Source organism: Leopardus geoffroyi, chromosome C1, assembly GCF_018350155.1.
Source record: "Leopardus geoffroyi isolate Oge1 chromosome C1, O.geoffroyi_Oge1_pat1.0, whole genome shotgun sequence".
NCBI lineage: Eukaryota > Metazoa > Chordata > Mammalia > Carnivora > Felidae > Leopardus > Leopardus geoffroyi.
Window position 1 is genome coordinate 16,862,326 of NC_059328.1, and position 12,887 is coordinate 16,875,212.

General features: G+C 54.2%; 1 protein-coding gene across 5 annotated transcripts in view; it reads left to right on the forward strand.

Moving 5' to 3' along the window:
* Positions 1 to 12,887, forward strand: part of EPHB2 (EPH receptor B2) — a 194,221-nt gene that overhangs the window by 62,963 nt on the left and 118,371 nt on the right. For all 5 annotated transcript variants that reach the window (XM_045476072.1, XM_045476073.1, XM_045476069.1 and 2 more), the window contains exon 3: positions 1,651 to 2,335. In XM_045476072.1, the coding sequence (XP_045332028.1) occupies positions 1,651 to 2,335 (685 nt within the window). The remainder of the gene's footprint in view (positions 1 to 1,650; positions 2,336 to 12,887) is intronic.

A 12,887-nucleotide genomic window follows, 5' to 3' on the forward strand; every position in this document is an offset into this window, starting at 1 on the left:
AAAAAAAAAGAAGCAATGTAGGGAGCTTCAGAGCCACCACTGACATAGAGGCTGGGCTAGCAGGCTCCGGCTCGGCCTTCCCCATGGGCACTGGCCTTTCACAACATCAACCCTCCCCAGGCCACTGCACTGCCCTGCACAGATTTGGCCCAGATATCCGAGGGAGGCCAAAGGACAAGGAACACCGACTTCAGGGTTGACACCTCTATACCACCACCTGCCTCCCCCTCCTCCACCCAGCTGGGGAAATCGAGGCCCAGCAAGGAGAAATGACTTGCCCCAGGCCACACATCAAGTTAGCAGGGCAGGGGCAAAACCCAGGACTCCTGGGGTACTTGTGGGTCCTTGTGTTTCGAGGCTGTGTGCTCAAGTGCAGGAATGGGCCTGGGTCTGTGTGGCTTGGGTCAGATGACCTCACTTCCCTGGTCTCTGCTCCCTCATCTGTAACATGGAGATAATAACATGCACCATGTGTGACCATAATGACAAAGAAATGAGGTCCTCTTACAGCACCCACCCCAGGCCGGCATGGCTAGGAGGGGGTGCTCTGCTGTTGGGGCTCTTTTGGGTCTACCCCAGGTAAAGGCAGCCCAGTGCCAAAGAGGGGGGTGCGTGGCTACTCTCAGTAAGCTTTCGGCCCCCCTGGGGAGACCAGGCCGAGAGGGCCAGGAGTACTCAGCCCCCGCCCAGACCAGGCCGGTTGTCCCCAAAGACCCAAGGGAGAGCCAATGAATGCAAACATCACAAGAGGTTCCAGAAGGATGGGCAGAGAAGATGAGAGGGTTCTCGAGGAGGGCACAAACGTGTGAACAAAGGCTCAGCATGTGAGGGTTGGCCTGTGAGGGTGTGTGAGGAGACGTGTGCCCCGCACCCTTCATCCCCAGCTTTCCGTGGCCCTGCCCGGTGCCACCCAGCAGTGGGGCTCGGGAATCCCTTAGCTGGGTGTGCCAGAGCCAGGCTGGGGTCCAGGAAGGGAGTGAGTCTCCCTCCAGGTACCATCTTAACCACTTTAGGCCCCAGAACAGACCGCCCGTCTTCCCCATCATGGGGGTGAGAGCTCTTCTTCTGTCAGCCTGGGAATCCCCTAGGGTAAGGACTGTGTCTCCCAGATCGGAATAGGAGCTCCCAGTAGGCGGAAGTTCTGTCTCCCCCATCAGACTAGTACTCCCCAGACACAAAGCTATGTCTGCTCTCAGCAGAGGAATCCCCTCAGGCTGGGCCTCTCCCTAATTTTCCTTCCAGGTGGGAGCTTCCCAGGAGCAGGGGCCATGTCTCCTTTATTGCCCTGGAGTGAGGGTCACATCGCCCGTATAAATCAGGGGAAAACCAAGAGCAGCGTGTGTGCCCTTCCCACCAGACTGGCATGTCTCCCTCACAGTGTGGGGAATTCCTGGGGGCCAAGTCCATGTCTGCACCTCAGCTTGGGAGTTCTCTGATGGTACGACTCACGTCTCCATCATCAGACTAGAAGATGCCCGAGGTAGAGGCTGTGCCTCCCCCGTTAGACTAGGAGGCCCCCAGTGGCCAGAGTCCTATTTGCACCCAGCGGACTGAAGGGTTCCCTAAGGCAGGGTCTGTGTCTCGCCCATAGACAGACGATCCCTGGGGTTGAGCCCCATCTCCCCCACCTGACTAGCGTTTCACCCGCAGTGGGAAGAGGTGAGTGGCTACGATGAGAACATGAACACGATCCGCACGTACCAGGTGTGCAATGTGTTTGAGTCGAGCCAGAACAACTGGCTACGGACCAAGTTCATCCGGCGCCGTGGTGCCCACCGCATCCACGTGGAGATGAAGTTCTCCGTGCGTGACTGCAGCAGCATCCCCAGCGTGCCCGGCTCCTGCAAGGAGACCTTCAACCTCTATTACTACGAGGCCGACTTTGACTCGGCCACCAAGACCTTCCCCAACTGGATGGAGAATCCGTGGGTGAAGGTGGACACCATTGCGGCCGACGAGAGCTTCTCCCAGGTGGACCTGGGTGGCCGGGTCATGAAGATCAACACCGAGGTGCGGAGCTTCGGGCCGGTGTCCCGCAACGGCTTCTACCTGGCCTTCCAGGACTACGGTGGCTGCATGTCCCTTATTGCCGTGCGTGTCTTCTACCGCAAGTGCCCCCGCATCATCCAGAATGGCGCCGTCTTCCAGGAGACACTGTCGGGGGCTGAGAGCACATCGCTGGTGGCTGCCCGGGGCAGCTGTATCGCCAATGCCGAGGAGGTGGACGTGCCCATCAAGCTGTACTGTAACGGGGACGGCGAGTGGCTCGTACCCATCGGGCGCTGCATGTGCAAAGCCGGCTTCGAGGCCGTGGAGAACGGCACGGTCTGCAGAGGTAAGGACTGCCGCGGTGGGGCAGGTGCCCCTGCAAGCGCGTGGAGTTGGTATTGGCTGCGGACCTGGGCCTGGGGTCCCAGGCTGGCAAGGGCAGTGGCCTGGAGCCGACCGTGAGTTGCTCTTTGGCCGGGTTTCCAAACGTGCAGCCACTGTTCGGTGTCTTGGAGGGAGACGTTTGAAGAGCGCATCTTGAATGGCAAGAGCGTGCAAGGTGCTTTTCGTTGGTGCCAGGATAGACGTTTCTCGTTTTAATTATTACATGACTATTAACAGTGGCAAGTGGTGCTGTATGTCTCCATCTGCAAAAGTGATGTGGTTTCCTTTTTGCGGAAATAAGTCACAGTAAGTAACAGTTGTAAGTTCAGACTTACTGGACTTTGGCTGGATCAGTCAGTAGAGGCCAGGTTAGATTGAAGTGACTAAACAGTAGACGTTTATTTCTTGCCCAGTGCTACCTGTCCCTCGTGGGTCGGCTCCAGGATTCCTCCCTCTGGGAGCCATACTGGATGGAGGAGCCGCCATTTGCAATGTTGTGATCACGAGGACGGAAGGAAGCGGTGTGAGCTGGGTTGTGTGCTGGCTCTAGAGTTTTGCCTCAATGGCTGTGCACACTCCTCTGGACACTTCAGTGGCCAAGGCAAGTCATGCACTTACTTCCAATCCTTGCAGGTGGGAAGGTGAGCCGGCCTCCTGACCACCACTTCTACTGTGGGCCAAGCGCCTTCTAGATCTAACTCCTTTAATGCTCACAAGAGCCCTGTGAGAGAAAGTGCCATTTATATGAAGACATCGAGGCTCAGAGAGTGAGTGGGGGAGCCAGGAGTTTTAGCCCAGGCAGTGTGATTCCAAGCCCACCCTTAGCCACCGTGCCACTTTGGTTAACTTAAGGAAACGTTCCAAGCCAGCAGTGGTACGGGTGGTGTTTATTATGGTGAAGAATCGTGGAGGTGGTTTGCAAACCTAAGAAGTTTGTAAGAGGCGATGCACGGTGGTAGAAGGCTGTGAAGGTAGACGGACCTGCGTTCAAATACCACTCCTGTTATGAGCTGTCTGTCCTATGCTGAGTATGAAACCCTCTTTCATAGGGTACTTCTGAAGACTCAACAAGTCAAGACTGTAAAGCATCTATAATGACTGGCAGTATACAGTAGGAGCTTAATAAATGTTGACTAAACGAGACGTGTACAAAGCCCGACCTGGTGCAGGTACTCTACAATGTGAGCTGTGATGGTGATTTAAAGCCCTATTTGTGCCACTTGCTCTTGCCTTTCCTGCTGGAATCGGGTCCCGGGGTCCCCCATGTGCCAGGCAAAGAGTCTGGACCCTATTCCAGGGTCCCTGAAGCACCGGTGAAAGTGTGGCCTGAGGTAGCTGCAGTGACCCTCCCCTTTATAAAATGCTGTCACATCCACTGTCCCTGTTCCTACCCTCCATGCTCTGAAGCAGCATTTTAAAGGTGCCTGGGAGGGCACGTGGGGTGCAAGAGACAGCAGAGGAGCCTGTGGGGAAGCAGCAGCCATGTTCTCAAGAGGTGGTGGCCCTCTGGAGTGGGCATCCACTGTGCAGGGAAGGAGCCAGGCTAGAATGAAGGGGTGTGAGGAGGGTGAGTGAGAAGGATGGCATGTGCAGGAAAGGAGGAAACAGTGAAGTCCGGCTTGCAGGGAGGTGACGGTCCTGGAAAAGGACATTTGGGGAGAAAAGCTGGTTTCTGGGGGAAGATAACAGATCTGGCTTTCTATACTTGAGTGTTGAAAGTGCACAGCCTCAGGAGGCGGCGGGCCATGTGGGCCACAGGACAGAATCAGTCACTCCTCGCTCATTGTTTATTCACTCATCAAACCTCGCCCGCGCCTGCTCTGTGTCAAGGCCTTGTGCTGAGCGTCGGGTGAGACAGACAAGAATGCGGCTGTGGCCCTGCCGTCTAGGAGCTCACAGTCTAGCAGGGGACGCAGACTGTAAATGAACAAGGGAGGGCATGCCTTTGACTTACTTTGATTGGAACCACTTGGGTTGCAGTGGGCACAGAAAGAGAAGGGCTTCCCAGAGGAGGTGACATCGGGGCTGAGTCTTGGGAGAGGCATATGTTGACTGGGTGGCCCGGGCCTTCTGGAGGATGGATCTACAAGGATCTGGGGACATGAAGCACCACGGGTTAGGGGGGACTGGTACAGCGTCTGACCTGGCTGTGGCTGGGGTTCGGGGAGGGACAGAGGAAGAACTGTCACCGGAAGGTGCCCAGATGAAAAGGTGCACTAGTCACCCATTGCTGCATAACAAGTCGCCCCAAAACGTCACAGCTGAAAACAAAAGCATTTGTTTTTCTCAGTTTCTTAGGCTCAGGGATCCAGGTATGGCTTCGGGGGGCTTCCTCTGGTGCAAGGTCTCTCCTGGGACTGCAGCTACGCTCTTGGCCGGGGGCTGGGTATTATCTGATGGCATCATCGGGGAGGGGTCTGCTTCCACATTCACCCACATGGTTGATTGCAGGCTTTGGTCCCTCGCCACAGGGATGCACATGGGCAATGGCTTCCCTCAGAGCGACTGACCTGAGAACGTTAGAGAGAGCACCCACAACAGAAACCACAGTCTTTTTATGACCTCATCTCAGAAGTGACATCTCATTGCTTCTGCTGTATTCTCTTTGTTAAAAGCCAGTCACCCAGTTCAGCCCACACTCCAGGAGAGGGAATTACGTGAGGTGTGAGTGCCAGGAGGTGGGGTCACTGAGGCCATCATAGAGGCCGCCTGGCACAAGCAGGTTCTCCAAGTCCGAGCTTCTCCGTGCAAGTAGGCCCCGCCCCCCTCCAGCCCACCTCCCCAGACCTACGGCCAGCCTGCCTGCCCCAGGCCCAGTCTAGCCCAGCCAGCCACTGGGTGTGAGTGGAGGCCAGTCAGGGTGTGATTAATGAGCTCAGGAAGCCAGAAGGACACCAGCTGATGCCGTGGCCTGTGCTGCGGCCACCCAGATGTGGGGCTACTCCAGCGCAAGTCCCAGAGGCACTGGTCCCACTGGCCCGGGATGTGTAGGGCTGGTGGCTACAGCTCACATCTGAGTGGTTGGCGACATGCTTTCTCAGTCTCCAGTCTCCAATTCAGGGATTCTTGGCCTTGACTCTGCCTCAGAATCCACTGGGAAGTTAGTTAAAATGCAGATTCCTGGGTCTGATGCAAACCTCTACCCCAGGTCTGATTCTGTGGCTCTGATGGGCCAAGAATCAGTATTTTTACTGTATTATTATTATTTTTTTTTTTGGAGGAAAGAGAGCACAAGCAGGGGAGAGGGGCAGAGGAAGAGACGAAGAGAATCTTAAGCAGGGTCCACACTCAACGCAGAGCCTAATGCAGGGCTCGATCCCACAACCCTGGGACCATGACCTGGGCCAAAATCAAGAGTCGGATGCTCAACCAATTGAGCTATCCAGGCGCCCTAAGAATCAACATTTTTAAACAAGCAGCCCTCATGTTTCTGTAACAGGACCATTAGCTCAGACACGTGGTGTGGTAACATACCCTTGGTCAGACAAACAGGACTTCAAGCCAGATCGGTGACCGCAGGCCCAGCCTGGGAACATCCACCCTCGGGGATGGAAGGGGTCATTAGCAGAATCTACAGGAGAGTGTGGTTTGGGAAGATCCATTTAATATTGAGGCATAACTTGATAGGAAAAAATCCATTGCTTTGTTAATACAATTGGAGAAGATAAGGCCGGATAAAGTCTCCTTGACAGATGACAAGTAAGTAGATGAGTCCTCAGGGGAGTGGCAGCCATCCTGGGAGGGTGAAGGGGTGGGGGGGACAGACAGTGGTGGTTAACGAAAGGTTGGGAGTTTCCAGTGCCCTGAGCGTTTCACAAAACAGCAGGCCAAACTGACTCAATCTGACCAACCTCCTCTGGTGCCTACTGTGTGCAGGGCGTAGTAGAGAAGGGAGGGACCTGGAGAAGCCAGTCAACCGCTCAACAAGCATATATTAAGTACCTTCTGTGTGCCGTTTAGCCCTCCAGCAAATATAGAAGGCTCGACTTACCATGGTCCGACTTACGATTTTTTCAACTTGCCACTGGTGCTCTAGTGAGACATATTCAGCAGAAATCGTACTTCAGATTTTGAATGTTGATCTTTTTCTGGGCTGGTGATAGTTGGTTCGCTACTCTCTCCTTATGCTGGGCAGCCAGCCACACGATCATGAGGGCAGACAAGTGATGCAAGAACAACCATTCTGTACCCATGCAACCATTTTTTTCCCCGCTTTCAGTACAGTATTCAATAAATTGCATGAGATATAACAGGCTTCGTGTTAGAGGATGTTGCTCAACTGAGCACATCTAAGGTAAGTGAGAGTAAGCAATGTTGTGTGGTAGGTTGGGTGCATTAAGCAAGTTTTCCACTGACACTATTTTCGACTTGCAGTGGGTCTGTCAGGATGTAACCCCATCGTCAGTTGAGGCAGATCTGTATGTATCGGGTACCATCTATGAGCCAAGCCCACACCGATGCTGGGAAACACAGAAGCGAGTGAGTTTTTAGTCTGAGTGGGTGGATGGGAGAAGACGGAGGCGAAAAGTTAGTGAGCAAATAAATAAAATAGTTATGGGCTGTGATGAATGAAACGGCGGGAAAGCTGTAGCAAGAGAGAACAAAGAAGACTTGCTTTAGCCAGGTGGGCCAGGGAAGGCTTCTTGGAAGAGGTGTCACTTGAGGCGACAGGGGCCGCCCTGGGAAGGCTGGCGGAGAGCACCTGAGACACAGGGTTCGGCTCACTGGCTCCTGGGTGAGCAGGGGACTCAGACACATGGAGAATAAGGCAGAGTACGGTCTTTCCAGAAATGAGGTCCATCCAGTCAAAGCACTTTGAGAATGTGAGAAAGAAAGCATCTTTTCTGAAGAAGTCTTCAAGGAGGAGGTGACATTTGAACTGGGCCCTGGAGAGTGAGTAGGATTTGGATGGGTGAGAGGAGGGAGGTAATTGTAGGTCAGGGAACGCACTGCATGAATAAAGGGCCTGAGGTATGATGGTATAGGGTGTGTTTGGGGGGTGTCCTGTGCCCTACTGGGTGTGACTTCTCCCTGTTCGTTCCTCTGTGCACTTTGTATTGGGTACCTGATTGGGACCTGCACTGGGCATACAGCTGGCAGGTGAGGGACTCTGGGGACTTCCTTCACAAGAACTCTGCCCCCTTCTCCTACCCAAGTCCCCAGTCTCCGCAACATCATGGTCTCCACTGGGGCTTGCCGTCAGCAGATCTGCCGGCGGGGTTGGGCTGGGGGCAGGAGGGGGGCCCTGGAACTCCTTCCCTGCAGCGGCTGCTCCCCCCAAGCTCCCAAGTCTGTTTCTTGACTCTTTCCAGATGTTCCTGGGCTTGATTGTGAATGTGCTCCTGCCTCAGTTTCTCCAAGTTTGTCTCTGTATCCCAGTTTCTCTTGGTCTCTCCTTCCCTACCTCAGCTCCTACTTGCCCCTGCCCATCAGATCCCCAGCCTAACCACTAGTGGGGACCCTGCCCTCCTCTCTCCCAGCAGCAGACCCGCATCTATAAGGGATCTGGAGGCAGTTCCACAGTGATCGTGATTGCTGTGTACTGTCGGGGTGTAATGGGATTTTTAATATTTAGCTTGGACAGGGAGAGGGGCTGTGAGCCAGCGGGGAGGGGGTGGGAGTGGGGGGCGGTTGCACGTTCATGTTGATCCTCTGGCTCCAGCTTAGACTCCCAGTTCCCAGCTGCTGGGCTTCTCCCAGCCTCTCCCTCTCCTCCACCCTGCCCTGCTTGGCAGCTCCTAGCCCTGCTACCCACCCACCCCACCCCCCACCTCCCCAGCCGTGACCTCTCCTTGACCTTGGCCTTGGAGACCTGGTTTCAAACCCCAGCTCTGACCCTCTCCCAGCCTTTGTTTTCTCATCTGCAAAACAGGATAAACAGAAAGGCTGCTGTGCAGAGTAAATGAGAAAATACCTAGAAAAGTGTTATAAAAATAAAAACAGGGACTTCTATGAACACCGTCTTCTGCTGTGAATGTTTTCCTCCCCCCTCTGATGAGCTTTTGATTTTGAGGAAAAAAAAACGTTTCCTTATCACAAAAGCAATGTAGGTCATTTGTGGAATCTTTAGAAATTGCTGATAAGCAAAAAGGAGAAAATTAAAATCACCCAGAGATAGTCACTGTAACAGGCTGGTGGAGATCCTTCTAAGTGTATTTACACATATTGATTTATTTTTTATTTATTTATTTTTTGATGTTTATTTATTTTTGAGAGAGAGAGAGAGAGAGAGAAAGAGAGAACGTGAGCGGGGGGAGGGGCAGAGAGAGAAGGAGACACAGAATCCAAAGCAGGCTCCAGGTTCTGAGCTGTCAGCACAGAGCCTGACGCGGGGCTCGAACTCACAAACTGTCAGATCCGTGACCTGAGCCGAAGTCGGACCCTTAACCGACTCAGCCACCCAGAGGCCCCCGTGTTGATTAATTTTAAAGAAAAAATGGACTCCCGCTGAAAATACACAAGGATTTTTGACTGATTTATATTTTACAGACACTTTCCCATGTCATGTTAGATCTCTGGCATCATTTTGGAAGGCTCTTAGAATTCCATAGGAAAGATGTGTCATAATTTATTTACCAGTCCTCTGTTGTTCGACATGTAATTGCCGGCCATTTTTCGCTCTTAATGAATGCTGGGATGCAAGTCATTGTCCCTGTCTCTTTGTGCACGATTACTGATATTTGAGTAGGTGTGTTTCCAGATGTGGAATTGTGGGATCCAATGCTTTTTAGAGCTTGACACACAGGGCCAAGTTACCCTCCAGAGAGGGACCGCTCAGGTACCCTCCTGGCAGCAGACTTACACAGTGCCTGTTTCCCCACATGCTCACCAGTAGGAGATATTATGCCTGTTGCTTTGTTTTCTGTTTTTCTCCCAGAATCCTGTGCTCCCTCAGCCAAGGTAGGGAGGGGCCAGGGGTTATCTCTGGGCCCTCAGGGTTGGGTCCTGGGCCAACCTCAGGGTGGCCTCCTTCATACCCTGCTTTCAGTTCCAGCCCTTCCCATAGAGGCTGGACCAGTGGCCCAGATGCGCCTGGCGAGTCTGTGGGGTAGGGTGCGGTCCGTCTTGGGGTGAGGAGGAGGGAGGCCTCCAGCTGGCAGGGCCTGTGCTGGCTGGGGAAAGGGTGTGAGGGTTGGAATGCTGGGTGGGAGGAGAGGCCCAGACCCCCACACAGAAAGTTCTGCTACATCTCTTCCAGGGCAGGGTGGAGACGCCCAGCTGGGGGAGCGGGAGGGGTAATAGGCATCCCCTCCAGACCCCCAGGCTCAGGCCAGGCCCAAGACCACACAGGCCAGCCTTTTGAAAAGGGGATTGGAGGGGACCTTGGCCAGCACACTCGGGCTATTCAGTTCTCTGCTCTTAAAAATTGAAGTTCCCCTTCCCCTGTGCTCTCAGAGCATCTTTGTTTACAACCCTCCATCCATCTGTCCGTACGCTGGTTCACCTGTCCAGCCAGCCAGCCATCAGAGATTCACTGAACACCAGCTTGTGACTTTTTTGCTTCTTAGAGAGGCCACCAGGAGGCTAGCACATATTGAGTGCCTGTCATGTGCCAGGTGCTGGGCCGGGCATTGGGGTTTTTGGAAAGGTCAGTTATGGGCCCTGCCCTCACAGACCACCCAGTCTAGAGATGTTGACAGACATGCCTGTAGGTAGTGAAGGTGGAAGCAGACAAAGGCACCCAACCTACCTAGGGAAGCATCAACCAGGGCCTTGGTGGTCAGAGGAAGGCTTCTGGAAAGAGGAGCTGTTTAAGTGGAAGCCGAGTGAGGAGCAGGAGTTAGCCAGGTGAAGAGGAGGAGGTGCAAAGGCCCTGAGGCAGCTACAGTAGGTATTCCTAGAAAGGAAGGGAGGGCCACTTCAGCCCAATTTCCTCTCTGGGTCAACTATATGGAAGGAACTGAATATCAGGGCATGGGATAATATAGTCTTCATATCCCCTCGGGGGTCTGGGCAGGAAATACTGAACAGTTTTGTCCTGCCGTACTCATAACAGCTCCCCAGGCACCTATTGTGCACCAGACCCTGGGCCAGCTGTGGGGACTGTAGAGAAGATGAAGGCCCTTCTTGCCTCCTAGAACTTCTGGGGGGGGGGGGGGGGGCGGAGATGGCTCCTTCTGTTACTATAGCCTTGGGGCACTTAGGAAGGAGTCTGGGGAAAGCTGGGGAGGCCCCCTGGAGGAGGAGCCATTTTTCCAGGGCTTTGGAGATTGAAAGGAACGAAAGGCAGGAATTAGTCCAGAAAAAGATGGTCAGAAATGATACTTTTTTAACCCTGGCCTCTTGCTGACCTCCCCTCCCCCCCCCCACCCCCAACAAGGTGTAGCCGGCTGGGGGTGGGGGTGGGGGTGGGGAGAGGAGAAATGTAGGCCAGAGGAGAAGGGTGGAGGGACTGCCAGGCTTTTTAGCTCCATGCCGTCAAAGGGCTGAGTGAGGCAGAGGCTGCAAGGAATCCTGAAGGCTAGGCAGTCCCTCCTGTGTGCCCAGTGCTGTGTTACACGCTCCAGGATCTTTTCGAATCTTCTGTTGATATCATTATTAGCTCCATTTCACAAATGATGAGACTGAGGTCTAGGGAGGGTCTTGTGCCCAAGACCACACAGAACTTGGCTTTCTGCGACCGCTGAACAACTGATTAACCAGAATGCGGTGAGGCCTGGATATGCTCTGTCCTGCCCACCTCCCAGATTGCTGAGGGGCCCCGGAGGTGGTGGCGGTGAAGGGCTTACACTCAGGACTGTGGGGCCGCCCTGGTGGGACAATCTGAAGGGCTTCCTGGTAGGAGAGGGAGGCTTGTGGCTGGGCCTTGAAGGACGAGTTGCTTTCGTATCGAGATGCTGGGCACGATGGAATGCTGTCCCAGAGCAGAGATTCAGGGGTGGAGAAGCCCTTGTGGGTCTCTTCTCCTCATGCTCAAGGGACAGAAGACCTCCAGGAGGGACATGCACCCACCCCTCGTCGAACCTCTGGCCAAACAGAAGAGTCTGTTTGCTCCCACACAGCATTTACCGAATGCTCACCTCATCTCTCAAACTGCACGGTAACCTTGTTGAATGTCCCCAGCGGACTAGGAAGCAGACTGGGGCCCACGGTCACACTCCTCGGAGGTGGCAGGGTAGGTGTGCATTCTCATGCCCCCTGCTTCTGATTCCTCCCACTTCTTGGAGGTGGCGACCCAGTGCTCGCGTTTGTTAGGAGCTTCCTGTGGACCAGGCAGCTCTCACTCTGGGTCTCAATGACTCTCAGTCCCCCCTGGGAGTTAGGTATCATCATTTCTGTTTTACAGAGGGGAAACTGAGGCCCAGAGAGAGCAAGCAGCTTGTCTGAGGTAACACGGTTACGGAGGGATAGGACTGGAGCGTAGGCCCTCTGACTCTGGAGCCCCCATGCTGTCCTCTCTCGGCCCCAGACTGGCGTGGGACCCTGAAGGCACCAAGGCCCATGGTTTGGTCACAGGCTGCCTCCACAGCGCTCTGGCAAGACCGTAAACAGCTGGGGAAGCTCCCCTCCCTCCAGCCGCTGCCTTTACATCTGGCTGGGCTTCAGGATCTGGCGAGAGAGGCCCGTTTATTGAGGAAGTTTATGCATTTAACAGTTTAAGCCTTTCTAAGCCTGTGGTACAACAGGATTTGGGAGCCGTTAACAATTCCGTGTGGTTAAGAGATTTTCATTGCTCTGCGGCAGCTGGCTCAGGCCCCACAGGCCCCATTCTGGCCTCCACCCCGCCCTGCGGGGCACCCCCTCCCCGGGGCCCTTTGTCCTCAGCCCCCATCCTGCTGCTTCTCCCTGCTCCCCCCTCCTCCGAACCTTTAGGTATGAACTTTGACCTCAGAGGAGGAGCAGGCCCAGAGAGGGGAATTCCCAGGCCTGTCGGCCGGGGCCACACAGCAGGTAAGAGGCTTGAATTGACCTGCCTGGAGAAGCCCGAGTCCTTTCTCCCACCCCAGACTGCTTTCCTTGGGGGACATTATATTGTTAATTCCTCACCTGCAGAACGGACAGAGCCCCTCTGAGACCACCATGTGTTCGAGCCCTACCAAGGCTTGGGGGTGGGGTGACTCATTCACCTTGTCAGGTCCAGAGCTAGAATCAGAACCCAGGCCTCCTAAAGTCCTAATGAGAATTCTTCACACTATACCAAACTGGTGGGGTTTTTTCCATAGCTTGGGGGGGAAATGCCATTTGTAATTATAATGTCTTACATATGCACAGTATTTATTTACTTACACCCTGCCTTGTTCCAGAAGAGATTAGAGGCTGCTTTTGTATAGCATTTGGTCTCACCCTATGAGATACTTTGATCTGCATGATACCCACATGAGAGAAGCAAGGCGAAGGTCATTATCGGCATTTTAGAGACGAGGAAAACTCAAGTCAAGAGAGGACCTGACTTCCCCAGGGCCACATTACACTTTGGGCCAGAACCGGAACTAGATGACATGGGCTCCCTCTGGAGAGACAGACAGCCTCCACCCTTAGCCTCCGTATCTGCAGGCATGAGACCCCGGGGACCC